The sequence below is a fragment of the Phocoena phocoena genome, chromosome 3 (genome assembly GCF_963924675.1).
Source record: "Phocoena phocoena chromosome 3, mPhoPho1.1, whole genome shotgun sequence".
Classification (NCBI taxonomy): Eukaryota; Metazoa; Chordata; class Mammalia; order Artiodactyla; family Phocoenidae; genus Phocoena; species Phocoena phocoena.
Window position 1 is genome coordinate 170,502,058 of NC_089221.1, and position 27,527 is coordinate 170,529,584.

General features: G+C 58.4%; 1 protein-coding gene across 1 annotated transcript in view; it reads left to right on the forward strand.

Moving 5' to 3' along the window:
* ZFR2 (zinc finger RNA binding protein 2) overlaps window positions 1-27,023 on the forward strand; it is a 43,243-nt gene extending 16,220 nt beyond the window's left edge. Inside the window, exons 2-19 of the mRNA XM_065873856.1 lie at window positions 2,826-3,057; window positions 4,005-4,125; window positions 4,594-4,797; window positions 4,924-5,198; window positions 8,503-8,685; window positions 10,484-10,694; window positions 11,847-12,007; window positions 12,794-12,913; window positions 14,243-14,382; window positions 14,493-14,670; window positions 15,151-15,341; window positions 18,143-18,314; window positions 21,430-21,568; window positions 23,057-23,151; window positions 23,581-23,676; window positions 25,110-25,221; window positions 25,971-26,068; window positions 26,805-27,023. Of these exons, the coding sequence (XP_065729928.1) occupies window positions 2,826-3,057; window positions 4,005-4,125; window positions 4,594-4,797; window positions 4,924-5,198; window positions 8,503-8,685; window positions 10,484-10,694; window positions 11,847-12,007; window positions 12,794-12,913; window positions 14,243-14,382; window positions 14,493-14,670; window positions 15,151-15,341; window positions 18,143-18,314; window positions 21,430-21,568; window positions 23,057-23,151; window positions 23,581-23,676; window positions 25,110-25,221; window positions 25,971-26,068; window positions 26,805-27,023 (2,947 nt within the window). The remainder of the gene's footprint in view (window positions 1-2,825; window positions 3,058-4,004; window positions 4,126-4,593; window positions 4,798-4,923; window positions 5,199-8,502; window positions 8,686-10,483; window positions 10,695-11,846; window positions 12,008-12,793; window positions 12,914-14,242; window positions 14,383-14,492; window positions 14,671-15,150; window positions 15,342-18,142; window positions 18,315-21,429; window positions 21,569-23,056; window positions 23,152-23,580; window positions 23,677-25,109; window positions 25,222-25,970; window positions 26,069-26,804) is intronic.
* The last annotated feature ends 504 nt before the right edge of the window (window positions 27,024-27,527 follow it).

A 27,527-nucleotide genomic window follows, 5' to 3' on the forward strand; every position in this document is an offset into this window, starting at 1 on the left:
TCTGTAAAATGTATTTTAGGTGCCTTCAGTTCAGCATGAATGATGTTTGTGTAATCAAGATTTTCATGTCATTTGAGTTTTGTTACAATAATGACTCTGTCATGGGCTGACTTGTGTCCTCCTAAAATTCATATTCGGGTGTTAGGTATTGGGGATTAGGGCTTCATTGCTAACTAAAGAATGTGACTGTAGGAGATGGGGTCTTTAAAGAGATAGTTAAGGTAAAATGAGGTATTAGGGTGGCCCTGATTCAATATGACTGGTGTCCTTATAAGAAGAAGAGATTAGGACATAGACACACATAGAGGGAGACCATGTGAAGATGCGAGGAGAAGATCCCTGGGACCCCGGCGGGCCAGGACCCCACCTGCGATTGGGCTGCTCCCACCCACCATTTCCCAAATGCCTGACTGTAGGCCATACTAAGATTTCCTGAGCACCTGCTATGTGCCAGGTGCCACTGTCGTGCTGACAAATAGCTTGGGACCCACCTCAGTTCCTGTGGCTTCGTGTTGGTGGAAGGATTGCGTCAGGCGGTGCTGGGAGGGAAAATCAAGCAGGTTGAGGGGCCAGGATGACGGGTTACAGGGCCCTGCTGCTCTCCAGCAGGGGCTCAGGAAGGGCTGCAGAAGGAAGTGAGGAAGGGAGTGAGCAGGTGTGGCAGGGGATAGGGGCAGAGGGCGTCGGGAGGGTTCTGAGCAGGAGGCAGAGGTGGTCAGGTCTGTGCTTTGAGCGGACCCCTCTGGCTGCCAGGAGGACGAAGAGATGCTGGCTAGGAGATGGGCAGGGCCGATGCAGCGGGCTCTGCTTGACCCTCAGCAGCGCGCTTCTCTCTCCCTGGCAGGTCCCTCAGCCCCCAGGATGGCCTGGATAACACCCCCCCCAAGTTGTCCCCATTTCTCCATGGCCCTCCCCACTGGGCAGTGAGCCACTTCGGGGGGCAGGAATGACACTGCAAGCATCACACGTGAGTCTAGCATCGGCCCAGAATGTGTGCGAAGGTGCCAGTGGACAAGTGCTGCCAGCCGTCGTCCCTCTGTACTCAGGTCTGCCTGCCTCTGAGCTGCGTACACGCCTTGCCTCATCCCCTGCGGCAGCGGTCCCCAACCTTTTTGGCACCAGGGATCGGTTTCGTGGAAGACAGATTTCCCATGGCCAGAGTGGAGGTGATGGTTCAGGCAATAATGCAAGCGACGGGGAGTAGCAGATGAAGCTTCACTTGCTCTTCTGCCTGCTGTGCACCCCCTAATGTGCGGCTCAGTTCCTAACAGCCCGCAGACCAGTACCGGGCTGTGGCCCGGGGGTTGGGGACCCCTGCCCTACAGGGTTTGCGGGAACTTCCTTCTTTTAAAAGTTGAAGTAGAGTTGATATACAATATTGTATTAGTTTCAGGTGTACAGAAAAGTGATTCAGTATTTTCTTTAAAGATCTTTTCCGTTATAGGTTATTATAAGATACTAAATATAGTTCCCTGTGCTCTACAGTAGGCCCTTGTTTATCTATTTTCTATATAGTAGTGTGTACCTGTTAATCCCATATTCCTAATTTATTCCTCCCTCCCCTCCCCTTTGGTAACCGTAAGATTGTTTACTATGTCTGTGTGTCTGTTTCTGTTGTGTAAATAAGTTCATTTGTATTATTTTCAGATTTGACATATAAGTGATATCATATAATATTTGTCTTTAACTTACTTCACTTAGTATGAGAATCTCTAGGTCCATCCATGTTGCTGCAAGTGGCAATATTTCATTCTTTTTTATGGCTGAGTAATATTCCATTGTATATATGTACCACATCTTCTTTATCCATTCCTCTGTCGATGGGTGCTTAGGTTGCTTCCATATCCTGGCTGTTGTAAATAGTGCTGCAGTGAACATTGGCGTGCATACATCTTTCTGAATTAGAGTTTTCATCTTTTCTGGATATGTATCCAGGATTGGGATTGCTGGATCGTACGGTTGCTCTATTTTTATTTATTTATTTATTTTAATTTTTAAAGTTTTTGGCCGTTCCATGCGGCTTGTGGGATCTTAGTTCCCCGACCAAGGATTGAACCCTGGCCCTCAGCAGTGAAAGCACTGAGTCCTAACCACTTGACCACCAGGGAATTCCCATCTATTTTTATTTTTTAAGGAACTTCCATACTGTTTTCCATAGTGGCTACACCAATGTACATTCCCAACAACAGTGTAGGAGGGTTGTAGGAACTTTCTTACATGATTCTTATTGGTACTGGGCTAAACTCTTTGCCAATACCCTTCCCCGACAGACGGACTTTTACATTTGAGGACTGTCTACTGGGTGACTGATATTTAGCGGAGTGAGGAGCGCGGGGATCAGAAAGATCTGGGTCTGAATCCGGCACTTGTCACCTGTCCTCAGAGTTTCATCTTCCAGACAGCGGGGACAGACCAACAGATGTACATACAGACAGCTGGCAGTGCCTTCTCTAAGGGCAGGAAGGTAGGGATGGTGTGAGGCAGACAAAAGACCTCAGCTCTGGGCTTCCTGCAGAACGAACCACAAGCAAGAGCTGGTTCTTATAGGTAAAGAGTTCTTAGTTTAGCGTTAATCGACCTTCCATGATTTTTCTCAACTGTGAAAATGGGGACCAGGCTGGCTCCGAGCACTCAGGGTTGCTGTGAGATTGTGTTAATTCATGAAAAGCGCTTCCAATGGCGCCTGCGCTCACAGAAGAAAGGTCTTGGACTGGAGGCATCCAAGTGGCTGATGTCTAGTGTCAGATGGCATTTTTGTGCTCAATGCAGGTTCTCGAATGCCAGGGTCTAACACTGCTGGGTTGTCTGTTTATCTGTGGTTCTAGCGCCCAGCCTCCGATGGCTTTTCCCGTCCCAGCTGCTGGAACCAGCTTGGCCGTTCAGCCTGCTCCTGGACTGGGCCCTGCCTTGATCCCGTTTCCCGAGGCCGCCCAGCCACCCAGGCCCATCACTCCAGCAGGGTACGGCGGGTACCAGCCCCACCCCGGCCAGGACCTCGGTTACGGCGGCCAGCCCCAGGAGCCTGTGCCAGCGGCCACCACGGCTCCCTCCTACCAGGTATCAGCCCGACTTTTCTCTGCCCGGCACCAGTCCTTCCTTGAAAACGCAATCCAGACGGGCCATCACCCTCCTGATGCTCCCATCCCTGCCCTTAGAGGGGATGGAACTTTCCCCTCTTTCCCAGGCCTTTCCCGTGCTGACGATGCCCCGTTCCTGACCCCGAGCTCTAGGACCGCAGATCTGGCAGCTGTGTTTCCACATGGAATCGCCAAGGCATCCCACGCTCCATGTGGCCCAACCCCCTGAGCCTCTGTCACCCACAGCCTGTTCGTGATTTGCTTGGCCAAGCTCGTACCCACTTGGCTCCGTCCCCTCCCTCCTTTACTCCCCTTTGCTTCCCCAGGACCTCTGGGACTTCTCCCAACCTCCCATCCTGAGTTCCTGTCCTGCTCCCAGGGCCTCCTCCTGGCCTCTTGGTTCCGTCCTCACCTCCATGCAGTTAGTCCCTGGTCCACGCAACAGCTCATACCTCCCTGTGAACCAGAATCCAGTCGTGCTCCCTGTTGCCCCAGCCCCTCCCGGCACCCCCGGCCCCGCCTACCCCCCCAGCCCCTCCCCTGGTGCTCGCAGTCCTCTGCTCCAAACAGCTTCCGGGTCTCCTGCCAGCCCACCCGCAGACCCCCACCAGGGCCTCTGCTCCCTGGCAACCTGGCCAGGAGCCTTGTCCCCAGTCTCCACACGCTTGCCGCCTCTTCCGAGCCATCCCTGGCAGCCCTTGTCCCGTTGCATGTTCCTCAGAGCACTTTTTCTCTCAGACATTAGCATCAGTTTTGAGGGAGCAGGCCACATCCCTCTCCCTGGTCGCTGCATCCCCAGGTCCCAAAACAGAGGCTGGTACAGAGCAGGAGCTCGGGAACCACGTGGATGCAGGCCTTGCAGGGGGCCTTGCCCCACCCTGAGCACCTTTCTCCTGCTCTGTGTTCCCCATGGAAACCCTCTCGCAGGACAGTTACAGCTATGGACCATCGACAGCCGCTGGTGGCTACGAGAACAAACGGGACCCGCCACCTGCTGCTGGCCAGCCTCAGCTCCCAGCCATGGCCACGGCCACGCTCTGCCCACCAGGTGGGTGGGTCTCTGCAGGGTCAGGGCGGGGGCAAACGGGCCTTGCTTACACGGGAGGGACCCCAGGAAAGTCAGGTTTCAAGCACGTCAGGTTCACAGGAGGTGCAGCGGTAGCGTGGGTCTCAGGGCTGTCCCCTCAGATACGCCCCGAAGTCTCCACTAGTCAATGGGCCTGTGTGTGCGAGAGAGAGGGGCGGGGAGACCCAGACAGAGAGATGGGGGAGAGACGAAGGTGGGGCTGGAAGTGTTTTCCAAGGAGGTGGGTTCTGTTGAGGACTTGGAGTTTAGAGATTGGGAGAGCCCGGGGCTCCGGCCTCCAGCACGGCTCAGACACCCGGGCTTCACAGCCAGTTGCGCCCAGGCCGTGCCAGCTCCTGGCAGCCGGGCCGTCGTGTTGGTCACACTTTCTCTGCTCCCTGGGCCCGGTGTCACAGGAGTGGCTCTGCAGAGGCTGTGCTTGCTCTCCAGGGCCCCAAGGAGCCTACGGTGGCATTGGGTACAACCAAGCTCAGCCCCTGCCGCAGGTGCCCACCGCCGAGGCGGGGCAGCTGGCCAGCACTTCGCCCTCCACCTCCACCTACCCCCCTGCGAGCAGCGCTCTGCCCGCGGCCTCCTCCCTCTCCACGCTGCCTTCCTCATCCTCGTTCGGCCCGGCCTCCGCCCCGTACACTGGTAAGATGGTGGTTTCCCCTGCAGGCATGCAAGTGCAGGCTGTTCCTTTTATTTGCTGCCGAAATAAATGTGGTCCTTTCCTCAAAACCAACCCATCTCCCCCTCATTTTTCTTTCCGTTTCTTAGGACCAAGCTGCCCGGGCTATGACACATCCCCGTACTCAGCCGTCAGTCCTTACTACCCCCCGCTGCTCCTCCCACAGATGCGGCCGCCCCCGCTCCCAAAGCCCGTGGACTCGTCCCTGTGGGGCGGCTCGGGAAGCAGTCCCAGTGCCCATTGCACTGACAGCTTCGCCAAGAAGCTACCAGTTGCCACCAAGCTGCCGAAACCCAGGGGTGGCCCCAAGCAGCTCCCGCTTCACTATTGTGACATCTGCAAGATCAGCTGTGCTGGTCCCCAGGTCAGCCGCCCCCGCCCCACGCTGGGCAGGCCCCAGACCTTCCTGCCCCCACGGGTGGGAGAGCCCTCCCTTGCCCCCTACGACTGGCCAGAGGTCAGGGTCGTTGCCTGCTCAAAAGACCCTCAGAAGGGTCGTTGCCTGTTATTAATTTGCAATGCCAAGTGCGTATCAGCATAACCTTAAAACTGCCTGGTGTTCTTGTGAAAGACACGAGAGCAGGCCCCGCGCTGGTTGTTGGCCGCAGAAGCGTGGTCTTGCACCCTGAGGCCACCTGTAGCAGGGAGGCCCTCAGCGCACCCTCCTGGACACGAGGGCCGGTAGGCGTGGCTGGTCACAGTGTACCTTTGCTGCAGGGCCGTGTAGGCAGAGCCGTGCAGACAGGACCTCGTAGGCAGAGCTGTGCAGACGGGACCGTGTAGGCAGGGCCGTGCAGACGGGGCCGTGTAGGCAGAGCCGTGCAGACGGGGCTGTGTAGGCAGGGCCGTGTAGGCAGAGCCGTGCAGACGGGACCGTGTAGGCAGAGCCTTGCAGACGGGGCCGTGTAGGCAGGGCCGTGCAGACGGGACCATGTAGGCAGAGCTGTGCAGACAGGGCCATGTAGGCAGAGCCGTGCAGACAGGACCGTGTAGGCAGAGCTGTGCAGACAGGGCCATGTAGGCAGAGCCGTGCAGACAGGACCGTGTAGGCAGAGCTGTGCAGACAGGGCCATGTAGGCAGAGCCGTGCAGACAGGACCGTGTAGGCAGAGCTGTGCAGACAGGGCCGTGTAGGCAGAGCCGTGCAGACAGGACCGTGTAGGCAGAGCTGTGCAGACAGGGCCATGTAGGCAGAGCCGTGCAGACAGGACCGTGTAGGCAGGGCTGCAGGCGGGGCCGTGTAGGCAGAGCCGTGCAGACAGGACTGTGTAGGCAGGGCGGTGCAGACAGGACCGTGTAGGCAGGGCTGCAGGCGGGGCCGTGTAGGCAGAGCCGTGCAGACAGGACCGTGTAGGCAGAGCCGTGCAGACGGGGCCGTGTAGGCAGAGCCGTGCAGACGGGGCCGTGTAGGCAGGGCTGCAGGCGGGTAAAAGCAGTATGTTCGGGCGCGTGTGCGGGCGAGTGCACTGCTGTCTAAGCAAAGGACCTCCCCAACGACGCTCGCAAGTGACCCACCTCGCTCCCTGCAAAGATCATCAGACGCTAGGGCTGGTCCTTACAAAACACCCCGTGTGGACTTTGTCTTGTCCTTAGTACTCTGAGAGAAAGCTGGCACCGCGGAGGCATGCAGAGACTCCAAATCACAGGCTGTAGAGGTGTGGGAGGAGCCCAGAACCCCTCATTCAGCCCAGACTTCCCTGGCAGAGGGATGAGGGCCAGGCGGCCCGTACTCAGGACTGCATCGTGAGGATTCTTGCTTCCTCTCACCAGTCCAATACAAGGTCTGCTCCTGTGATTCTAGACTCTTGGCGGCATCACGCTGAGCAGGGGTGTGACGCTCCCCGTGGCCGTGGGGTGTGACAGGGCGTGGGCACATGAGCATCGCCCGAGTGGGTGTCAAGGCCTCTCTGAGCCTCGTCGCCCCGTGGGACCGGGTTTCCCCAAGCGTGTCACCACTCAGCATAGCATCTGGCACGCAGACATGTCAGCTCCAGTTCCCAGCTTTTTGGTAATGTTAACAGCGCTCGTTCGTTGGACTTTTCATTGAGGTAGTGGTGGTTTCACAGGTGGTTGTAAGAAACACCGCGGAGAGGCCCACGTGCCCTCACCCAGCGCCCCGGGTGTTGACGTTTTGCCAAACTACAGTCACTATCACAGCTGGCATGTTGGCCTTGAACCCATCCACTGAGTCAGAGGTCCCAGGTTTTACCGGTCTCACTTGCACCTGTGTATGCCTGTGTGCACGCGTGTGGTTGCTCCATGCGAGCTCATCAGCTGCCCAGGCTCACACATCCGCCTCCACCACCGAGATGCCGGGTGCTTCTGCGGAGTCCCCGTGCTCACCCCTCCCGCACCCACCCAGCGCCGCTTGAGACACGGTTAACGTGGAAGCAGCCACACACGGCCTCCATCTTCATCGGAAGGACTTGGTTAGTGTGGCCTCCTCGCAGCGGGGGCAGCACTTCTGCCTCTTTTCCGGGCACCTGTCTTTGAGTCCAGGACAGCACAGTTGGCGGTGCGGTCTCCGTCCCGGCCAAGTGAGGGGCCGCCAGGGCAGCTGTGGGCTTCAGGAGCCGCAGGGCGCCAGGCAGGCCTCCTTCTAATGCTCCTCTGGGTTTTTTCTCATTCCACATCTGTTCCGTGTCTGTGACGGAGAGTCAGGCATCGGGATGGCATAAACTGCGAACATTTGTTCTTTCTACGGGCTCAGACTCTGCGAAGTGTGTTCTGAAGTAGTTTACTGTTGGCGCCTTGGTGTATATCCTGCCAGGCTTGTCTCCGGCCCACAGGCTTTTACGTCATGTCCGTGCGTGTGTGTGTGTGTGTGTGTGTGTGTGTATTCTGTGGCTTAGGTAAAAACACAGATTCCTGGGACTTCCGTGGCGGTCCAGTGGTTAAGACTCTGCGCTTCCACTGCAGGGGGCGTGGGTTCAATCCCTGGTCAGGGAACTAAGATCCCACATGCCACGAGGCACAGCCAAAAAAAAAAACCCCACAGATTTCTACATTCCGAGAGCACCCTTCCCACTCCTGTCCCTGCCCCCAGAGCCAGCCAACGTCACCAGTGCCTTTGGTATTTTCCAGAGGCATTTCTTTGCCGCGGAATGTTGACTCTTGGCATGGTTAGAGGGCATTGGGTTAGCAGCCCCACTTTGCCTCATCTTAAGGCTTCCCAGAGACAAGTCAGGGCTGCCCCGTGAGAGCTCAGTCGTGTGCCAGACGCTGTCAGACATCTCGGACACGCGGTGCGGGAAGTGTGGGTCTGTGCCTCGTGGCCACCTCCCCCAGGTGGACCCCGCGGTTTGGGAGCAGTGCTCTAACAGTGAAGTGTGTCCCCCATCGTTCCGGTAGCATGCATCCTTGCTTGGCTTCTGAGGTCAGATTCTGAAAAGCCGGAATATTCTTTCAAGCAGCCCCTGAAACGAAATGTGTGCCCCTTTGAGGATGCTTGCTGAAGAAACTCATTGATTTTTAGAAAAAACAAAAGAGAAGCCAACCTTATGTCTTTCAGTCCGAGCTTCTGAGTCTTCTCTCTGTTGACTGGGCTTTAAAAGGAGGCCGTGAACAGAGGGGTGGGGACATCAGGCCTCCCGTGAACTGCGGCGACGGGGAAGGCGCGGTGCCAGGTGGGCACACCCCCCTCAGGCTGCCCTCGCTCTCTGCCGGCAGACCTACCGCGAGCACCTGGAAGGGCAGAAGCACAAAAAGAAAGAGGCGGCTCAGAATATGGGCATCCAGCCCAGCAGCAGCCCACGAGGGGTGCAGGCGCAGCTGCACTGCGACCTGTGTGCCGTGTCCTGCACCGGGGCGGAGGCCTATGCCGCCCACATCCGGGGGTCCAAGCACCAGAAGGTAGGAGCCCCTCACAGGCCCCGGCCCACTCGGGACCCAGAGGGGCATCCCATGACACGGGGGGTGGGCAGCCACCCACGAGAAGCGGCTTTCCCTGCAGGCCCACGCGTCCTCCTTCCTCCAAAGCCAAACGCCTTCTCCCAGTTATAAAAGTCACATCTGCCCCTGGACAGAAGCATGGAGCAGGGTAGCTCGTACCCAGACCCAAGAGGAAAATGTTCTTGGCCTTGGGTATGTCTGCATGTATATGTGAACCAGAGTTTGTATGTTGATGAGATCAAATGGTATATTCCATTTGGGGTCCTTATTTATTAAAAATCAAATTAAAGTAGTAAGGTTTAATATTTTAATATCAAAGTTTTCATTGATACTAAATTAACATCAGCATTTGTCATATTTATTACTATTTTAATATCAACGTTTTCCTGTGGGCTTAAAAATGCCTGTAGTATGTCATGTTGTGAGGAAATGAATGGGCTCCTCCACCCGAGAGAAGGTAGGGCCCCTCTCCCTATGCCCTCTTTCTGTGGTCCAGAGGTGCTTTTTGGAAATCAGCAAACCTTCCCCAAATGGCATCATGAACCTGCAAGGTGATGCTCACCTTTCGGGTGTGCGCTGAGGACAGGAGGAGGGGGGGTTCCTGTCTGGACGCCTGCTTTGAGCTGCACCACGAGGTTTAGAGTGAGAGGGTTAGGAAGGCCCCTGTCCCGTGGCTGCCTCTCTCTGCCCCTTCCACAGAACCCCCTCCAGCTGCCCCAGCTCACCGGCCATTCTCCCTCCTGCCCGCAGGCCTTTGCTCACACCCTGCCTTTGGCAGCCCCCTTCCAGCCCCCGCTGCAGGCTGGGCCTCCCCGAGCGCCTGCCTGAGGATCTGTCTTCTCCCCCTGCTCATCAAGGGCCTCGTTCCCCAGCCCAGCTGGGACAGGCTCTCGAATGCCTGCGTGAACCCACAAAACCCACCAAGGAAGGAGCAGTGAGGCGTGGAAAAGGGGACGTGCCAGCCTGGTGGTAGCAGGGGTGCAGGCGGGAGAGCTGGGCCCAGGCGGGGTGGGCTGCGGGTGTCACAGCTCGCAGGCTGGGACTCGTTCTGGGGTCAGGAGGCCCTGCAGCCAGCCCCAGGGTGGGGGGCAGGTTTGAGCCGTGAGTGTCAGACTTAGAGCCAGAGAAGGTGTCCGAGATGGTCGTCAGTGCAGACTCTGGGGGTGGTGGAACAGTCCTTTCCAATGGGAACTTTTGCAATTAAGTGCCTTTGTTGGCGGCCGGGCGTGCCGAGGACAGGGCGGGTGACTGTATCCTAGGTGGATCTGTGTCCCTGGACGTGTATGTGAGTTCCTGCAGAATGTGGAGGTGTGTCTATGGACCCACGTATACCGAACATGGATCTGTGTCGTGGACACGTACATGTGTCCATCTTAGCAGGTGCTCTACACACACTGTGTCTACCAGGGGCTGGCACTGGGCTGGTGCTTGGCATGCAGAAAACAGCCGTGCTTCTCAGCGCAGGCGGTGGAGTTTGGAGGAAGGGGGTCTGTGTAAGCCAGCAGGGGTGTCAAAGTTATAGGTCCCCCATATGCAGGAGTAGTGGGGGCCTAGAAGCAGGAGACAGCTCAGGAAGGCCCTTCCCAAGGCATTTAAGTGGGAGCAGGGGGAAGGGGCAGGGTCCCCGGGGACAGGGTGGACCACCGCCCTCACTTCCACAGTCTGCCAGCTCCCCCATGCCCGGTGAGGTGCTCTTCCTACCCCTGAGGAAGGTTGGCCAGGCCTGAGCAGCCCTTACAGGGGGCTGGGTCTGTTCCAGGTCTTCAAGCTGCACACCAAATTGGGGAAGCCCATTCCCAGCATGGACCCGGCGCCAGCGAATTCGGCCCAGGCCACCAGCACCAGCCGGCCGGCCTCCACCCCCCTCACCGCAGAGAGCCCCCCCGCGGCCCCTGCCAGCCCCAGCATGTGTGCCCCAAGCAGGCCAGCGCCAGCCAGGAGACCGGCTGCCTCGAAGGCCTCGCACGTGGGTACGTGTCTCTGCGCTTCACAGCCCCTGCCCTGCCTCAACAAGCTCGAGCCTCAGAGACGGGATGGGCCGGTCAACGGTGTGCATGCAGCCATCACTTCTGGGGAGGCAGGACCTATGAAGGGGGTGGTTCTCTCCCAGATCCCCGCCGGCGGGGTGCCTTCTGCCGCCTTTGGCCCACCCTGGGGAAGCGTGGGCAGAACCAGTGCAGCTTCCATATCTTCCCGTGGAGCTTGGGACTGAGCCGCATGCTGGCCACACTTGCGAAGCCGGCCCTAGGCCTGGAGAATCCCCTGGGCTGCCACCTTCCACGTGCTGGAAGCAGCCCCCTTCACGCTGGGCACTCTGATAAGTGAGGTGGGCCCCGGGAAATCCAGGCAGGTTCCTCGCAGCCCCACCTCCAACCCTGCCTTCCCTCGAGCGTGTGTCACCCGCACCTGCTATGACCCCTGGGCAGTCACGGCTGCCGAGGGACATGTATTTCAAGGGTAAATAGGCTTACATGTCAGGCACTCACTCCATGTGCCTGATTCACCCTCCACGGCTCTAGGTTTGTCATTAGTCTCACTTTACAGATGGAAGAACCAAGGGGAGGGGAGGAAAAGCACTTGGCTCTGGACCACCCGGTGAGCGGTAGAGGTGGGATTCCAGCCCAGTCTCTGCTCTCCACCACCACGCTTTGTGTGGGAGGCGGGGCCTATTTTATTTTGAGCCTCAGCAGGCCTGAGATTTGAACCATCACGTGATGTTGAAGAGCAAAATGTAAAGCAGTTTTGGTGACAAAGAAATGTCTCCCTTCTGAGGCTCAGTAAACCCTCATCTGCTTGATGTTCCACTGTTGGTTAACTAAGGGCTGCAGACTTGTGCAGCAGTGGCGGTTGTCTTCAGAGAGGGGCCTACGACCTGCGCCTCCCTGTGGACCTGTCCACCTTGGCACCAAATGCCGTGAGGGCCTCGCTCTCCCAGTCGTGACCCAGGCTGGTGGGAAGGGGTCTCGTGGGACTCTCGATTCCACTGGCTGACGTCACGGAAGGGGGAGGGGGGCAGTGGGAGACCTGGTGGCATCGAGTTGTACCCTTCATGCTGGCGGACCAGAAGCTGACCCTGGTTGCTGGCTGGAGCAGATTATAAGTCACGCGGTTCTTCCTTCCAGGGCCTCCTGCGCTGCTGGCGGCAGACAGCAGATCCCCCCAGGGGAAACCGGCACACCCCAGATCAGAGCGCCCTGGAGAACCGCCCGCCCAAGGAGGCTCTGTGGAAGCTTCTGGAACATGCTGTGACGCACAGCCGGTGGGCCCAGGCTATGTGGAGGAGGTAAGTGCTGGGCGTCCGGCCATCAGCTCACAATGCTTCACCCTGGGCTCCTGTGGAGAAGGACCTTGTGGAGCCGGGCCTCCAGGCCTCGTCCCAGTTCTCCCCCTGAGACTTGCACACCCGCCCCGGGAAGACCTCAGTGAGCCAGCATCCCTTGGATCTCACTGGAAGGCCCGGGTGCTGGGCTTCAGATCTTAGAATGAAGGCCCGAGACAGGCAGAGGCGTTTCCTGCCACCGGGCAGCCCCTCTTCCTGCGGCAAGGAAGGTGGCAGGAGGGATCTGTGTCCTGGAAACCCACGGGCACATGATCCTTGGGCACAGGAGCCAGTGTGCGCCCCACACAGCACCACCTGCACGCCTGGGGCTTTGTGGAGCTCAGGTTCTGAGCCCCTCCCTACGAGCCCACAGTCCCAGCCTCCCGGGTGCCTCCTGGGCCGTGCATGTGGGCATTTCTTCCGTGCTCGTGTTCGTGCTTTTGTTCACCCAACTCAGCACCTTCTGTTTTGTCCCCTGCAAAATAGCCACACCAGGCAGGCTTCCTGCCAGTCTGCTGGCAACCCCGGGATGGGGGGACAGGGGAAGGGAGGACGGGACAGTGGTGGCAGAGGGGAGCCGGGCCTGGGAGGGCGCGCTGGTGAAGAGCCACTCCTCTGAAAGCATAAACCGCTGGGCAGACAGGAAACCAGCACCCGGCCTGGATGGCCCTGGGGGAAGGAGGTGCCCTGCTGGAGCCCAGACCCGACGTGGGGGCCGTGGGCGGCGCTCAGCCGTGCCTTGTGTCTCAGGTGTGCAACGAGGAGGGCAGAGTGATCCGGTTCCACTGCAAGCTGTGCGAGTGCAGCTTCAATGACCCCAATGCCCGGGACATGCACGTGAGGGGGCGGCGGCACCGGCTGCAGTATAAGGTGTGCCTGCAGGGGGCGTCTGGTGGGCCTGGCTGGGGGTGAGCGTCTGTGCTCTTGACATCTTGGCTCACACCTCAAAACACACGTTTTGCCCCCATGAGTCGGAGCCCCTGGGCCCTTCAGCACCCCGGGATCAGCCAGAGGGACCCTTGGCTGCTTTCACGATGCCTTCTTGTCACAGGTTTGCCGGGGCACGCATGCACACGTGTGTCTAGACACACTTGACTGTCGGGCCCCGTGTACACTTGTGCACAGCACACACTGTGACTCTCCTCGTGACAAACAATGGCTTCTGGATATTTCCTCTTTTCAGCAGCCTTGTTGAGATATCATTCACACATCACACAGCTCGCCCATGTAAAGTGGCTTTTACTACATTCACAGAGTGTGCAACCAGCAGCTCCATCTAGTTCCAGAACAGTCCGTCAGGAGCCCCGTTCGCATTGGCAGCCACCCCCTACCCCTCCCCCAGGCCCTGACAACCAGGAACCCACTCTCTGTGTCTGTGGATCGGCCTGTTCTGGACGGCTCTCATCAGTGGAATCACACCCTGTGTGTCCTTCTGTGTCTGGCTTCTCTCACTGAGCATCGTGTTCTCAGGGTCCATCCACGTGGTAGCGAGTGTCAGTGCTTCACCCCTTTTCCTGGCTGAGAGATGCTCCCGTGTGTGGAGGGACATGTTGTGTGTGTTTCACCCGCTGAAGCACACTTGTGTTGTTTCCACCAGTGACCAATCCTTAGACAACACTACACTCTTTGAGCGATAGAATTAAGTACTAAGGACAAAGCTCAGTGAGCGAATTGGCAATGCTATTTAGAATATATAGATCTGGATCCCACACAAACGGAGTTTCCCTGGGTTACTCTGATCGGGACGAGCATTTCCGTTCAGTCGTCCGTCAGCATGCGTGACCACTGACTGCGGGTGCTCCTCCGTGTTGCGGTGCCTTCTCCCTCGGCTCCTCTGTCAGATGCGTGGACGGTTGGCTTGCACAGTGGCGGACGTCACGTCTGCCGCTCTGCAAGTCGGTCATAGTTTTGTTCCCCGCTGTGGTTCCCTTTCCTGCCATGGCCTTTGGGGACGAGGAGTGTTGACACTTTGGGGATTGAAACTCACTGTTGTCTAAACCTGGCAGGAGGGACTTCCCTAGCGGTCCAGCGGGTAAGACTGTGCTTCCACTGCAAGGGGTGCAGGTTCGATCCCTGGTTGGGGAACTAAGATCCCGCATGCCGTGGGGCATGGCCAAACAATAAAAAATAAAAAATAAACCTGGCAGGAGGTGGCACCCCCAGCATTCTCATCTGAACGAAGGTCCCCTATTTTCCCAGAAAAAAGTGAATCCCGATCTTCCGATTGCGGACAAGCCCAGCACGAGAGTTCGGAAGCTGCTGGAGGAGAGGCTGAGGAAGCAGCGGCAGCTGAGCAAGCAGCGTCTGGGGGAGCTGCGGCGCCAGCATGACGAGATGAGGTGCGGGGCCTCAGGGCCCTCTCCCGCCAGTTGCGCTCAGCCCGGCCGGACGAGGCAGCACGCGGAGCCGCTTCTGGGGCTCCCCACGCTCTCCCGCGTGACCGGCCCAGGGTCCCGCCGCCGCTCACGGCTCCTTGTCCCTGCCACCCCAGCAGGCGCTACGGCTTGTGCAAGAGGTGGCTGGAAGAGGAGCCACAGGCGCAGGAGGCGCGCTCGGGACGCTCACGGCCCGACCAGCATGCACCTCCCCTCAGGAGCAGGCCGGGGCTGTCCACAGCCAAGCCTCTGGTGGGTGGTGGTCTCATTTTGATGTCCGAATGCCTCGGGCTGGGGACTGGAGGGGGCTGAGGGCCTCACCTCCAGCCACAGCGATCCCTTAAAGCTTCCTGAGGCCCCAGTGGTCACATCCCTTGGGAGCCTTTGGGTGTCTGCCCATCCGAGGGGGCGGGCCGGGTCGGATGGGAACTGTGGATTGCACCCTGCTGACGGAGGGGGTCACCAGCTGCCTCGGGGCCTCTGGCTCGGAAATTCGACAGTGTTGCCCAGGGAGCCCACTGGGCCCCCCAGTCGGCCCAAGTTCCCCACAGCCATCGGGGCCCTGGGGTCCTCACTGGTCCACCTCCCCTGTGGACCCTCTCATTCCTCTGCCTGGCTCTCCGGCCACTGCTTGCCTATCAAAGCCAGCCTGACTCCGGGCCCCCCGCATCCCCCGGGTCACCGGGGCCTCTCAACCTGCCCGTGACGTGACACGTATGCCTTTCCCTGAAGCCCATGAGGCGGCCAGAGTCCAGCGACGACCGGCACGTCATGTGCAAGCACGCTGCCATCTACCCCACAGAAGAGGAGCTCCTGGCCATCCAGAAGGCCGTCTCCCACTCAGAGCGCGCCCTCAAACTGGTGTCCGACACAATGGCCGAGGAGGATTCCGCACGCCCAGAGCCAGAGGGCGGGGAGTGCAGGTAATGGGCATCGCCCTCCTGTCCGGGGGGGGGGGGGGGCCCGGGGTGACAGAGTTGGCTCCACTGCCGGGTGGCTTTGAGCCCTTGGACGCCCAGGGGTTTCCAGAAAACTCCCCAAGAGAGGTTCAGAGCCGGAGCCCCGAGGCTCACAGGGAATTATAGTCCCAACTGGAGAGAGCCGTTGTTCTAACACCAGAAGTTACTTTTCCTGTCGAAGACATGCGTAGAAATGTAGTTCACAGGGGATTAGCCCCTCTGTTTCCTCACCCATAACGCGGACATAAGTGTGATTCTCCTGGAGCAGGAGGTGCTGCCGAGCGTCCGCATGAATCATCTTTCCAGCTGCCGGGAGTGTTGCAAGATGGAAAGTCCTGATGCCTTGTATCCATTTACTTTTCTTTTCTGGCCGCACCACACAGCTTGTGGGATCTTACTTCCCCGACCAGGGATTGAACCCGGGTCCTCAGCAGTGAGAGCGCGGAGTCCTAACCACTGGACCGCCAGGGAATGCCATCATTTACTTTTTAAAGGTTTTTTGTGGGGTTTTTTGGTGGTAAAATACTCAACACAAAATTTGCCATCGTGACCATTTTTACGTGTACACTACGGCAGCACTAAGTACATTCACAAGGTTGTGCAACCATCACCGCTGTCCATTTCCAGAACATTTTCATGATCCAAAACAGAAATCCGTCCCGTGAAATTCCCCAGGCCACCCGCTGCCCCTGCCCCTGGCACCCACCTTTCCACTCCCTGTCTCCACGGCTTGGCCTGTTCTGGATGTTTCACGCCAGTGGAATCATGCAGCATCTGTCCTTTTGTGTCTGGCTGATTCGAACCAGTAGCTTCTTCCTGCCACAGTGTTTGCTCCCCGACAAGAACATGCGAGCCACTCGTGGGTCACCAGGTGTCATAACGAAATGCACTCGCCCCTCAGCGTGAACGCAGCTGCCTCCCCGGGACAGTGGGCCTTCCTCACCGCCTGGAAGGGGAAGCAGGCGCGGCCCCTCAGGCAGAAAGGAGGCCGTTCTTTAACCTTTACCCCGTTGTATTCTGAAGGAAAAGGCCCCTCACTTAGTGCTTTGCAGTTTTGCTCCCGTTTTCTCCCTGTACTCGTGTTTTGGGTTTTTTGTTGTTGTTGTTTGTTTGAAAATATTTTATTTATTTATTTATGGCTGCGTTGGGTCTTAGTTGCGGCATGTGGGGTCTTGGTTGCAGTATGTGGGATCTTTCGTTGCAGCGTGTGGGCTCTTCGTTGCTGTGCACGGGCTTCTCTGTAGTCGTGGTGTGCAGGCTCATTAGTTGTGGCGCGAGGACTCTCTAGTTGTGGTGCGTGGGCTCCGTAGCCCTGTGGCATGTGGGATCTTAGTTCCCTGACCAGAGATTGAACTGGCGCTCCCTGCAGTGGAAGCGCAAAGTCTTAACCACTGGACTGCCAGGGAAGTCGTGGATGTTCCATTATTTACTTAACTATCGCAAAGAGTATGTTTGGTTTGTTTGTTTTTTTCTATTTTATTATGGAAATTCTCTAACACACACAAAAGGTGACGAGGCCCAAGTGACCATCCCTAAACCAGGGATGACTCACTTGCTCTCTACCCACCCCACTCCTGGACAGACCGCTGTGGTTAAAGACGATATCAGGCATCAGCCTGAGAATGGAGTACGTGTCTCTAAACAAGACTCTTTTTCATTTAACAAAACCAGAACACCATTATCATACTTGAAAAAAATGAACAATAATTCTTCAGCCCCATCAAATATCCAGTCAGTGCTGAAATTTCCAGTTTTTTGTTTAGGGTTTTTTTTTGTTTTGCAGTTGGTGTTGAATCAGGGTCCAAATTGATTGACAACCTGTCAGTCTCTTTATCTGCACGTTCCCCGCCTCTCTGCTTTGTCTTCCCCTGAAGGATCTGGTCCTGGTCCCGTAGAGTCCCAGGTGTGGCCAGGTCCCCTCGGACCATCCCAGGCTCCAGCACTTGCAGTCCGGAGACAGACCACAGAGAAATACACAAATGCATTACAGAATTAGGTTATCTCATATCCTGAGAAGTGTCACAAAGAAAACAGCAAAGTGGGGATCAGGGAGTGGCAGGATCAGGTGGCAACTTGGAGAGCCAAGGGGCGGACATTTGTGTTGTGACAGCCGTGGGGAGGGCCACCACGTGAGGGCACCCCAGGCAGTGGTCCAGGTGGGATGAGCCTCCTGGGGAGGGAGTGGAAGGAGAGGGCTGTGGCAAGGCGGCTCAGGGGTCAGGCTGGGGACCTCGGACCCCAGGAGGAAGCTCGGTGTCCCCAGTCTGCAGAGGGGCAGCACTGGGAGGGTGGCTGCTGGGCGGACGCGGTGGTGGCAGTCACCTGCAGAAAGTGACCAGGCCGGTGCAGTGCAGGTGGGGACACGACTCGGGGAGAGGCAGGGAGCGTCTGGCCGGCGGCCTCGGGGGAGTCCAGCTGGGGGTGAAGCGGCCGCAGAGGCGGCTCAGCAGCACGAAGCCAAAAGGACCGACGAGGGGGCCCTGCTGGCTGAGGACCAGGGCGCCGCTGGGGGTGGCCGCGGGTGGCCTCTTCCAGAATGCAGTTTATTAGGAAACGGTGACGGCCGCCAGCCCTGCTGAGCAACACAACTTCCTAGCGGCGGTTCCAAGCACTTCTCCCAGATCTGTCTCCTCGTGGCTCTTTGATCAGGTGCCCCGGGGAGGGCCGTGCTCCCGTTTTACAGATGAGGAAGCGGCCCTGCGTGCAGGAGCAGGGACCCTTCATCCCCACCCTCTGCCCACACGTTTGCGGGTTTGTCTCGGCAGCCGCCCAGGCCCCTCTGCTCGGATCCTGAAAGGCGTGATGCGGGTCGGCCTGCTGGCGAAGGGCCTCCTCCTGCGGGGAGACAGGGCCGTGCAGCTGATCCTGCTCTGCTCCCAGAAGCCCAGCCGCGCGCTGCTGCGCAGAGTCACGGAGCAGCTGCCCCTCCAGCTCCCGGTGAGGCGCCCGGCCGTGCATCGCGTGGCTTCTACGCGGCTTGGACACAAACCGGTTTGTTTTTAGAAACTGGTGCAAGGAGAGAGTGGTGGAGCTTGAGGGTTCCTTTACAGAGGGGGTTGAGAGTAGAGCCTGGAAACACTCTAAATGTCCGGTCACTGAGGACGGTTACTTCCGTCACATCCACAGCAGAGCCCAGCCAGCCCGGACGGAGCACAAACAGGACGAAATCCACAGGACAGACACTCAGGCTCATGAGACTAGAGAGGCACAGGGCTGGGGGTCGGCCGGACTTTCTCCTCCAGAGCAGTTCCTGCTGTTATCATAGAGCCTTTTTTTTTTTTTTAAAATAAATCTATTTATTTATTTTTGGCTGAGTTGGGTCTTCGTTGCTGCGCGCGGCTTTCTCTAGTTGCAGCGAGTGGGGGCTACTCTTCGTTGTGGTGCGCGGGCTTCTCGTTGTGGTGGCTTCTCGTTGTGGAGCACAGGTTCTAGGCGCGTGGGCTTCAGTAGTTGTGGCTCGCAGGCTCAATAGTTGTGGCTCACGGGCTCTAGAGTGCAGTCTCAGTAGTTGTGGCACACAGGCTTAGTTGCTCCGTGGCATGTGGGATCTTCCCGGACCGGGGCTTGAACCCGTGTCCCCTGAACTGGCAGGCAGATTCTTAACCACTGCGCCACCAGGGAAGTCCCTGTCATAAAGCTTTTCTCAAGCGAGATGGTAACCGGGAGAAGAGTGAAATCATGTCATGATTTAAATTGATCATCTTCCATTAAAATACTCAGTTCCCAGGGCAGTTTCTTCTTCCTGATGTGTCTGCTGCCCTTCCCGAGAGAATTCAGCATCGTTCCTCCGACTCATGTAGTGAGCACTGGGGGCCGGGCAGACCCAGGCTCGCCTCTGGGACTCCCAGTCTGGTCAGGAAATGCAATAAACAAACATAGAGCAAGCTAACTTCCAGTTTATCTTCTGTAGAGAAATTAAAACCTGATGTCAAGTAGCGAGCACCTGGGGAGAGTGGGGGCCACTTCAGACAGGACCGTGGGAGGTGTGTGTCCTGACAGAAGATGGAGCAGGTGAGGTGAGAGCTGAGAGATGAGGAGAGGCCTTGAAAGATGTGGGGGTGGGCAGCGTTCCACATAGAAGGACCTGCACCTGCAGAGGCCAAGAGGCAGGAGGCCCAGGGAGATGCGTGCCTGAATGGACAAAGGCCTAGATCAAGCTGGGCCTGAAGGCCATGTGGGGAGGTAAGACTGCCTCCTCAGGGAAATGGGGAGACTGGAGGGTTTTAAGCAGGGGAGTGACATGCTCCGACTTCACCAATTTAATCACTCGTTTCCTGAACACCCACGACATGACAGTTTTCTGCTCAATACCATGGGGGTTGCAAAGATGGCTCAGATGCAAGCCCTGTTCTCTGGAACCTTGCAGCCCAGTGGCTAAGACAAAGCCCTAAGCCCCATGAAGATGGATGAAGCCATGGGGAAGATGGCTAAGGCCACGGGAGAGCTGGCAGTGCCCCCCACTCCCAGCTGTGTAGACAGACCCTCCTAGCCATTACCTGGCCAAGTGTCTCGGGGGACTCCAAAGCAAGATGAGGGACACAGTAAAGCTTTTCTATGCAGGCACTGGGTCACTGCACCAAACCCGCCTTCGTTGTGCAGTCTCCCCGGGAGGTTGGTAATTGGGGACGGCAGTCGGAGTTCTGATGACTGTGCGCAAGGGGTCCCTTCTTCCTGAGCCCCTGAGAGTGACAAGCCGGAGAGGGTGTAAATGGAGGGGAGAGAGATCCGCCGAGAGGGCGGGGCTTGTCTGGAGGCTCTGCTTGCAGTGGGCCTGACCCTCAGGGTATCCCCCGGTGATGCAGCCAGCGCAGGCTGGGTCCTAAGGATGCGTGTGCTGGGGCAGGGCTGAACCCTGGGCAGCCATGGGGTGGGTACCAGAGCCGAGGGGCCTCAGATCTTGCCTGGAGGCAGCCCCTGTCCAGTGTCCTGAGAAACCATCGTTCTGCCCTCATTACCCAAACAGTAGCCTGCTGGGCCAACTGAAGGATTTTGCATTTTTCACTGAAGAGCATCTCTTGGGTCACATTCCATATTCTTACTTAGGGAGCTTCATTCTTTTTTGTGGCCAAAGAGTATTCTATTGCCACTTGTCCATAACTAGCTGGGTCCTTCCATGTAGTTGGACATTTAGGTTGTGTCCAGTGTTCTGTGTTACCAGTGAGGCTGCAGCAGATGAAGAACCTTGTACACACACTGCTCCACACACGTGGGAGCACGTCCCGGGGCAGAGTCGCGGGGTCTGAGGCATGAGCCTGGAGGCTTCTGCTGAGTGTGGCTAGGTCAGCCTCCACCAGCAGTTTAGAGACGCATGGATTTGCCAGCCCAGCGCCTCCTCAGACTCTTGAGCTTTGTCCTTCCTACAGCTGACTACGGCACCCCATTCTAGTTTTAACGTGATTCTCCCTTGCCATGGGAGGTTTTTTTGTCATTATGTAGAAAGGGTCACTTTGGTTTCTCTTTCTGCAAACTATCTATCACTTGCCAGTTTTTTTTTTTAAGATTTATTATTTATTTATTTTTTGTGGCTGCGTCGGGTCTTAGTTGCGGCACACGGGATCTTCACTGAGGCATGCGGGATCTTTGTTGCGGCACGCGGGCTTCTCTCTAGTTGTGGCATGCGGGTTTTCTCTTCACTAGTTGTGGCAGGCAGGCTCCAGGGCACGTGGGCTCTCCAGTTGAGGGGCGCAAGCTCAGTAGTTGTGGCATGCGGCATGTGAGATCTTAGCTCCCCAACCAGAGATTGAACCCGAGTCCCCTGCACTGGAAGGCAGATTCTTTACCACTGGACCACCAGGGAAGTCCCCACTTGCCAATTTTTTGCTGTTGGGTTGCTGATCTTGTTGTTATTGAGCTTTGGGTGTTTTTACATATGAAGGCACCTTGATGCTGGGTCTGCTGTCTGTATGCATTTCTACGTGTGCACTTCTGGAGGCTGGGGCTATGTCTGTGTCCCTAGGAGGTTCCAGAACACCCGGCATGGGGCCTGGTACCCAACCGCGTCCTGCCTCTCAGCTAGAGTAATGAGGCCTTGTGTTGTATTTGCACCCCGTAGATGGTGACAGAGGACAAGTATGAGGTCTCCTCCGACCCTGAAGCCAACATCGTCATCTCCTCCTGCGAGGAGCCCAGGATACAGGTCACTGTGTCCATCACCTCGCCCCTGATGCGGGAGGACCCCTCTGCAGACCGAGGTGCGTCAGGGCCCTTCTGTCCAGCCCTCCTCTCCACACACCCGGTGGCCTAGGGCAGCATCCGCCTCTGCTCTGGACAGGATGTGGGGGGGGTTGCCACAGCCAGTTTCCGGCACTTCCGTCAGCGCGAATGCCCTGGTGAGATAAGAGCTGGGCCTTGGGGCTGCAGAGGAAGGGAGGTAGAGAGCTGGGGCAGAGTGTCAAGTGGCTCAGTACTCAGCTGTGGGGCATGTGCGCGGGGAGCACTTCCTCCCATCCCTCCTGGCTGTGCAGGGACCTGCTCCCCGCCCAGAGGAGACCAGCTGTGCCCCATCCCCCAGCAAGACAGGGGCCTGGGGACCTGAGACTGATGCGCATTGCCTGAGGCAGTGGGAGGGGGTGGGGGGCGAGGCCAGAGGGCAGCCAACAGGGAGGGTGCAGGCCAAGCCATGGGGATGCACCGGAGTCTCATCCAGCCGTGGAACCTCCTGGAACAGCCCTGGAGATTGTTTCCCAAACTCCAGTCTTTCTTGGACCCCCTTCATGATTGTTGTCAGATCTGAGGGCCACGAACCACTGATGCTTTCCTCTGAATCAATTCCTTTTTGACTCTTAAATTTTTAAAGAGGAGAGCCTTTGAACCGTAAGTGGAAAGCTGTACCAGTTGTCATAAAGAGAGTGCCATCTGAAAATAAATACAGTGGGAAGAAAAAGTGATGCCCTTCAGTTCCAGGTGGAGGCCCTGCTCCAGCTTGCTCGGAGGCGGGGATTGGGAATGTCGGAAAGGGTTCAAGGTCCAAGGCCTCGGAAAGAGGTGGACTGGAGGGGGCTAGAGAACTGGAAACCCCTCCGAGGGAGCCCCGGGCCCCCAAGAGCTGCGATGTCCCCACCCTGCCGGTTGCTGCTGGGAGGGGAGCTTTCAGCTTCCTCTGTTGCTTGCTCTCAGCCCCAGAGGAGCAGACCCAGGCCTGGGGGTTGGGGGGTTTATGGGTGAAAGAAAAACCTCTGCTCCCTCCTGTGACCTAAAACACCAGGACCTCGCAGAATAAGGGGAGAAGAATTTTCCTGAAGCAAGAAGAAGAAGGAATCAAAAACAGGCCAGAATTTTCCCTAGACACAGGGCCCTGGTCACCCATGATGGTGTGTGCGCAAACCTGACCCGCTGTCTCCCTCTTAATTATGCATGCGGAAGTTTCTGGAAATCCAGCTTCATTCATAGTTTTCCATCTGAACCGTGATTTGCTAACCAAGGGAGTCAGCGCTGATGGCACCGGGTGACAAGTGTGGAGCTCTCTCCTCGTGAGAGCGCAGAACCTGGAGGAGATGGGATCTTCGTGGAGAGGATGTCCGTGGTCCTTGCAGCATCCCGGAGAAAGGGCCAGCGAGCAGAACCATGTGTCTTCTGGATAAATGCAAAGAGGCCTAGGGACCTGAGGGCCCGGCCACGTGGCCCAGGCAGTGGGAGCAGGGAGAGGGGCGCCTAGCCCATGTGCCCTTCTCTTCTAGAAGGAACAGCGGCGCCTCCGCCTGACCCAGGAGATGTCCTGAGCTCAGAGAAGTGCCTCCAGTCGCTGGCTGCCCTCCGCCATGCCAAGTGGTTCCAGGTCAGGGGTCGGGCCCAGAGCGGGCTCCCAGTACAAATGAGGGACAGACGTGGGTGGGGCGGTTGCTTGGCCGGCTGCTCGACCCACGTGTCCACGCCCAGCGCTAACCTGATGGAGGTTACATCCTGGCTGATTGGGTCGGGAACCTGAAAGGAGTGACCACCACTCTGGGGGTGGGGGGCCGCAACGGCCAGCACTAGGGCTCAGCCGTGGGCCGTTTGGGAATGGAGTCTGCTTCCGGTCGCCAGCTGTGAGGCCGGCCGGCCCATGCCTCCCGGAGTCCCTCACTGCCTCCACTGCCAGGACAGGACCCCCGGCTGGGCTCGCTACCCCTGGATCAGCCCTTGTTCCCTCGGCCCCATGCACATCCCCACCTTGGCCACGTGCTTACAGCTCCCTGGAGCTAACCATGTGCTTCTTTCCCCGAAGGCGAGAGCCAGCGGCCTGCAGCCCTGTGTGATCGTCATCAGGGTCCTTCGGGACCTCTGCCAGCGTGTGCCCACCTGGGGGGCCCTGCCGGACTGGGTAAGGCAGTGCCAGGGGGCTGGCCCTGCTTTAGGAAGCCCCCAACCCCTGATAGGCCACAGCCCTGGGAGGCCGAGCCTCATTTCCTGGTTCAGCGCTCAGCTTTCCAGCAAAGGGCTGGTGTCCGTCTGAGTGCCAGGAGAGGTGGATCGCGGTGGGGCATATCGGGGTCCCTTGGCCCCAGGGTGAGGCTTGCTACAGACACAGTCTCATTTGACTGCATTATCTGGAACCCACAACCTTGCGGGCAGAATCAGGAAGCGTGCAAATACAAGGGCGTCCCAGCAAGAGGTGGGGTGTTTGCCTAGACCTGCAGGTGACAGTGCAGAGGCCCCCGTGAGGGCAGGCAGCCTGGTGCAGACCCACCTCCTCTGAAGGGGTGGTCCCCTGCGGCCCTGACACCCCCGGTCAGCAGGCCCCGAGCCCTTCTGCAGGGAGAGGATGCAAAGGCCCCCTGTCCCCCAAATCCCCAAGCTGCTGTGTTGTGAGACCCCCAGCTCCTGCCCTCCTTGGGCCCCCCTGCCCCGTCTTTCAGGATCTCATCTCATCTGTGCGCCCCTCGGCAGGCCTGTCTCTGAGTGTCCCTCTCCCATCACATACCCACTGATCCCCCAGTGAGCGCAGATGTGTAGGTTTTTAAGCCTTTCACCTTCGACATTATCCTTGGGAAGGAGGCTGAGTGCCCTGAACTTGGAGGTACGCGTGCATCTTATGTGCAGCCTTCTGCTGCCAGTTCATCGGCTCCCACACCCAAAGACAGGTTCTTGGACCCTTCCCACCTGAGCCCAGGCTACCCTTGGCCTTGCTCATGAGGGCTCTGGTGCCCACCCGGACCTCGGCTTCCTGCCCACGGACCGGGGAGACGTCCACTGTCAGCACCACCCCTGGTGGATGGCACAGTGGGTGGCTGTGTGCTGAGTGACAAGAGGGGTTCACTCAGACGCTGGGAGGGCCCCGCATTCCCCGGAGCCCATTTCCCTGTAAGTATAGATGCAACCCCCATGCCAGTCACAGCTCCGGCCCTGCCCTGGGACCGGGCAGGTGGCTCCTTGGAGGTGGGGACGAGCCTGTGCGAGTCCCCAAGTCCTTGTGACCCTTATGGCCCTCACTGTCTGAACCTCAGGTCATGGAGAATGAGTTTCTTTTAACCCTCATGACACTGGTTTGCAATGTTACCATCTATGGGATTTTGCTGATGTCAAAACTAGGCGAGAGAGTTCCCTAGAGAACTGAGAGAAACCCACCCAAGGCCACACCAGGGTGGCAAGGCCCCGGTGACCCCCTCCTTGTAGAAGTTCAGGGGTGGGTGGGTGTGAGGGGAAGAGCTGGGAGGGGGGCCTCACATCCCCGGTCCCCTGGAGACCTGGCTGAGGCCACACAGCCGCGCCATCCTCAAAAGCCCGGGTCTCCTTCTCTGTCCCCACCCGGCCCAGGCCATGGAGCTGCTGGTGGAGAAGGCTCTGAGCAGCACGAAGGGGCCCCTGAGCCCCGGGAACGCCGTGAGACGGGTCCTGGAGTGCGTGGCCTCGGGGACGCTCCTGACAGGTCAGTCCCCGTCGGCCGGGAGCCCAGACCCTGGAGCACGTGGCAGAGACCAAGGGCCATGGCGGGGGCAGGGGGACGGGGGAGCGCAGAGGAGCCTCTTAGGAACACTCAAGAACCACGTCCAGCACAGGCAGGACAGCAGACACAGATGTGCACACACATGTCACCACTCAAGGGAGCCGCGCGGAGATGTGGACCAGCTGGAAGGAGAGGCGGGGTGGAGGCTGGAGGGGAGGGGTCCGTGCCTTCTCTCAGGCTCCTCTGATGGCACACCCACCCTCTCTGGGGAGCCAGGGACAGCCCGGGGAACATTTCCGAAGGAAACAACAGGAATTCCATGATGGGCTTTGTACAAAGATGTTCACCACGATGTCCTTCACGGTAGCAGAAGGAGGAGAGCACGCATGTGGCCCGCGTGACATGTTAGATGCAAAACGGTGTTTTCCAGTCATTTCAGGGACATGGGACGATAGCATTTTAAGTGGAAGAAGAGGATGATACACTGGCCCGTGGTGTGAGCCTTTTCTGTAACTACATGCTCGCCCACGTGTGCACACACACACGCACGCAGGCGGTGAGGAGGTCTGCTGAACGCGTGTGGGGCTGGAGGGAGGACTGGCAGGGGAGAGGCCTGGTGTGGCCCGTGGGCGCGAGGCGGCCAGGTGCAGACCCCCCAGCACTGCAGAGCCGCAGTGGCGCCTTCGTAAGGGTGCACTCTCCTTCTCTGCCACTCCCACCTCCCCTCAAAGATGGGCCGGGGCTCCAGGATCCCTGCGAGAGAGACCAGATGGACGCCCTCGGGTCCATGACCCTCCAGGAGCGGGAGGACATCACGGCCAGTGCCCAGGTAGGAGGCCAGCCCACGGGGCTCCCCGACTCAGGCCAGCTCGACCTGGCTGTGGGCGGCCCAGGTCCCAGCCCCCATTCGCATCTGTGCTGCATCCCAGGAAATGGTCTGGGACTCCCCTTCCCACCCCCTCCCTTACAGAGACAGGTGGCTTGTGGGTGACAGGACTGCTTCCGGGGGCAGGGCCAGCCTGGCCCAGAAACAAAGCTACTCCCGTGATGAGGCGCAGACTTGGGGCCTCCTCGGCTGGTACTGTCCTCCCAACCCTGCCCTGTGGTCTGCAAACACCCAGCCAAGGCCTCCAGCTGGGCCTAAACAGCTTCAGGCCCCAAAGCAGAGACCTCGTCTGTGGCTTCCCTTTTGTTTGCAAATTTTTACTTATAAGCAAGTCTCCCAGCAGTACAGAAATCGCACTGGGCCTGACATTTATGAATGGCCTTCAGTGGAAAGAGTCAAATTGCTCTTGATCAGAGCCGAACCTGGAGAGGCAGGATCTAGGGTCCCTCTAGCGAGGAGAGAGCGCTGAAATTCCGAGGGGCTTCCTGGCACAGTGCTCACCACCAGCTGGCGCAAGCAACTCCCAGTACAGTTCTTCACGCCCAAGGGCGACGTGAGCTCTGCAGTTGCTAGAAGGGTGTCGAGGACGCCCGGCAAGCCCCCTGAGTCCGCACGCGGCCATGAGAGGCGGGCCAGGAGGCCGCGGGCAGAAGGGTCCTGACGGGTCGTTTGCCCCCAGCACGCCCTGCGCATGTTGGCGTTCCGGCAGATCCACAAGATCCTGGGCATCGACCCTCTGCCGCCCCCCAAAAGCAGGCCTGGGGCGCGCTTCCGGAAGAGGCCACGGGAGGCAAGCGAGGCCGAGGCCGAGGCCGAGGAGGGCGCCGGCCAGAGGAAGCGGGCCGGCGGGGCAGAGAGGGGCCCGTGTGAGCAGCCTCGCCTCCCCAACGGGACCTGACGCCCCACCGAGTGGCTGCTTCACCCCTGACGCTGGGCAGTCCTGTTTTCCTTTGCAGTAATGTTCCGTAGATTTCTTTAAAGACGCTTGTGCTTAAATCATTAGCAAAATCTCTTCATCTGGCGATTTCAGCTGCGGGGTTTGGGGCACGGCGCCCCAAGGCCTGCCTTCACCCGGGCGAGAAGGTATAGCACAGCTTTAAACCCCGGCATTTCTTGCTGGCTTTAAACTCAGCCTGTGGCCTGCTAAGCGTGTGGGCTTTTAAGTGGCTTTGTGAGGACACACCAGCCGTGCGTGGATTTGAAATCTCACGGGCAAGCCCCCTGGGGGTCCCACATCAGGAAGCCTGTCCCCGGAAGGTAGGTTGGGAGGATCTGGGGTGGTGGCCAAGCCTGAGAGTGTGCCCAGGCCGGGGTCCTCAGTCCCCAAGCCCAGTCTCCAAACACGCTGCCCCCTCCAGCTCCCCAGCCTGGAGACGGCCCGGCGGCCAGAGGTCTGCAGGGC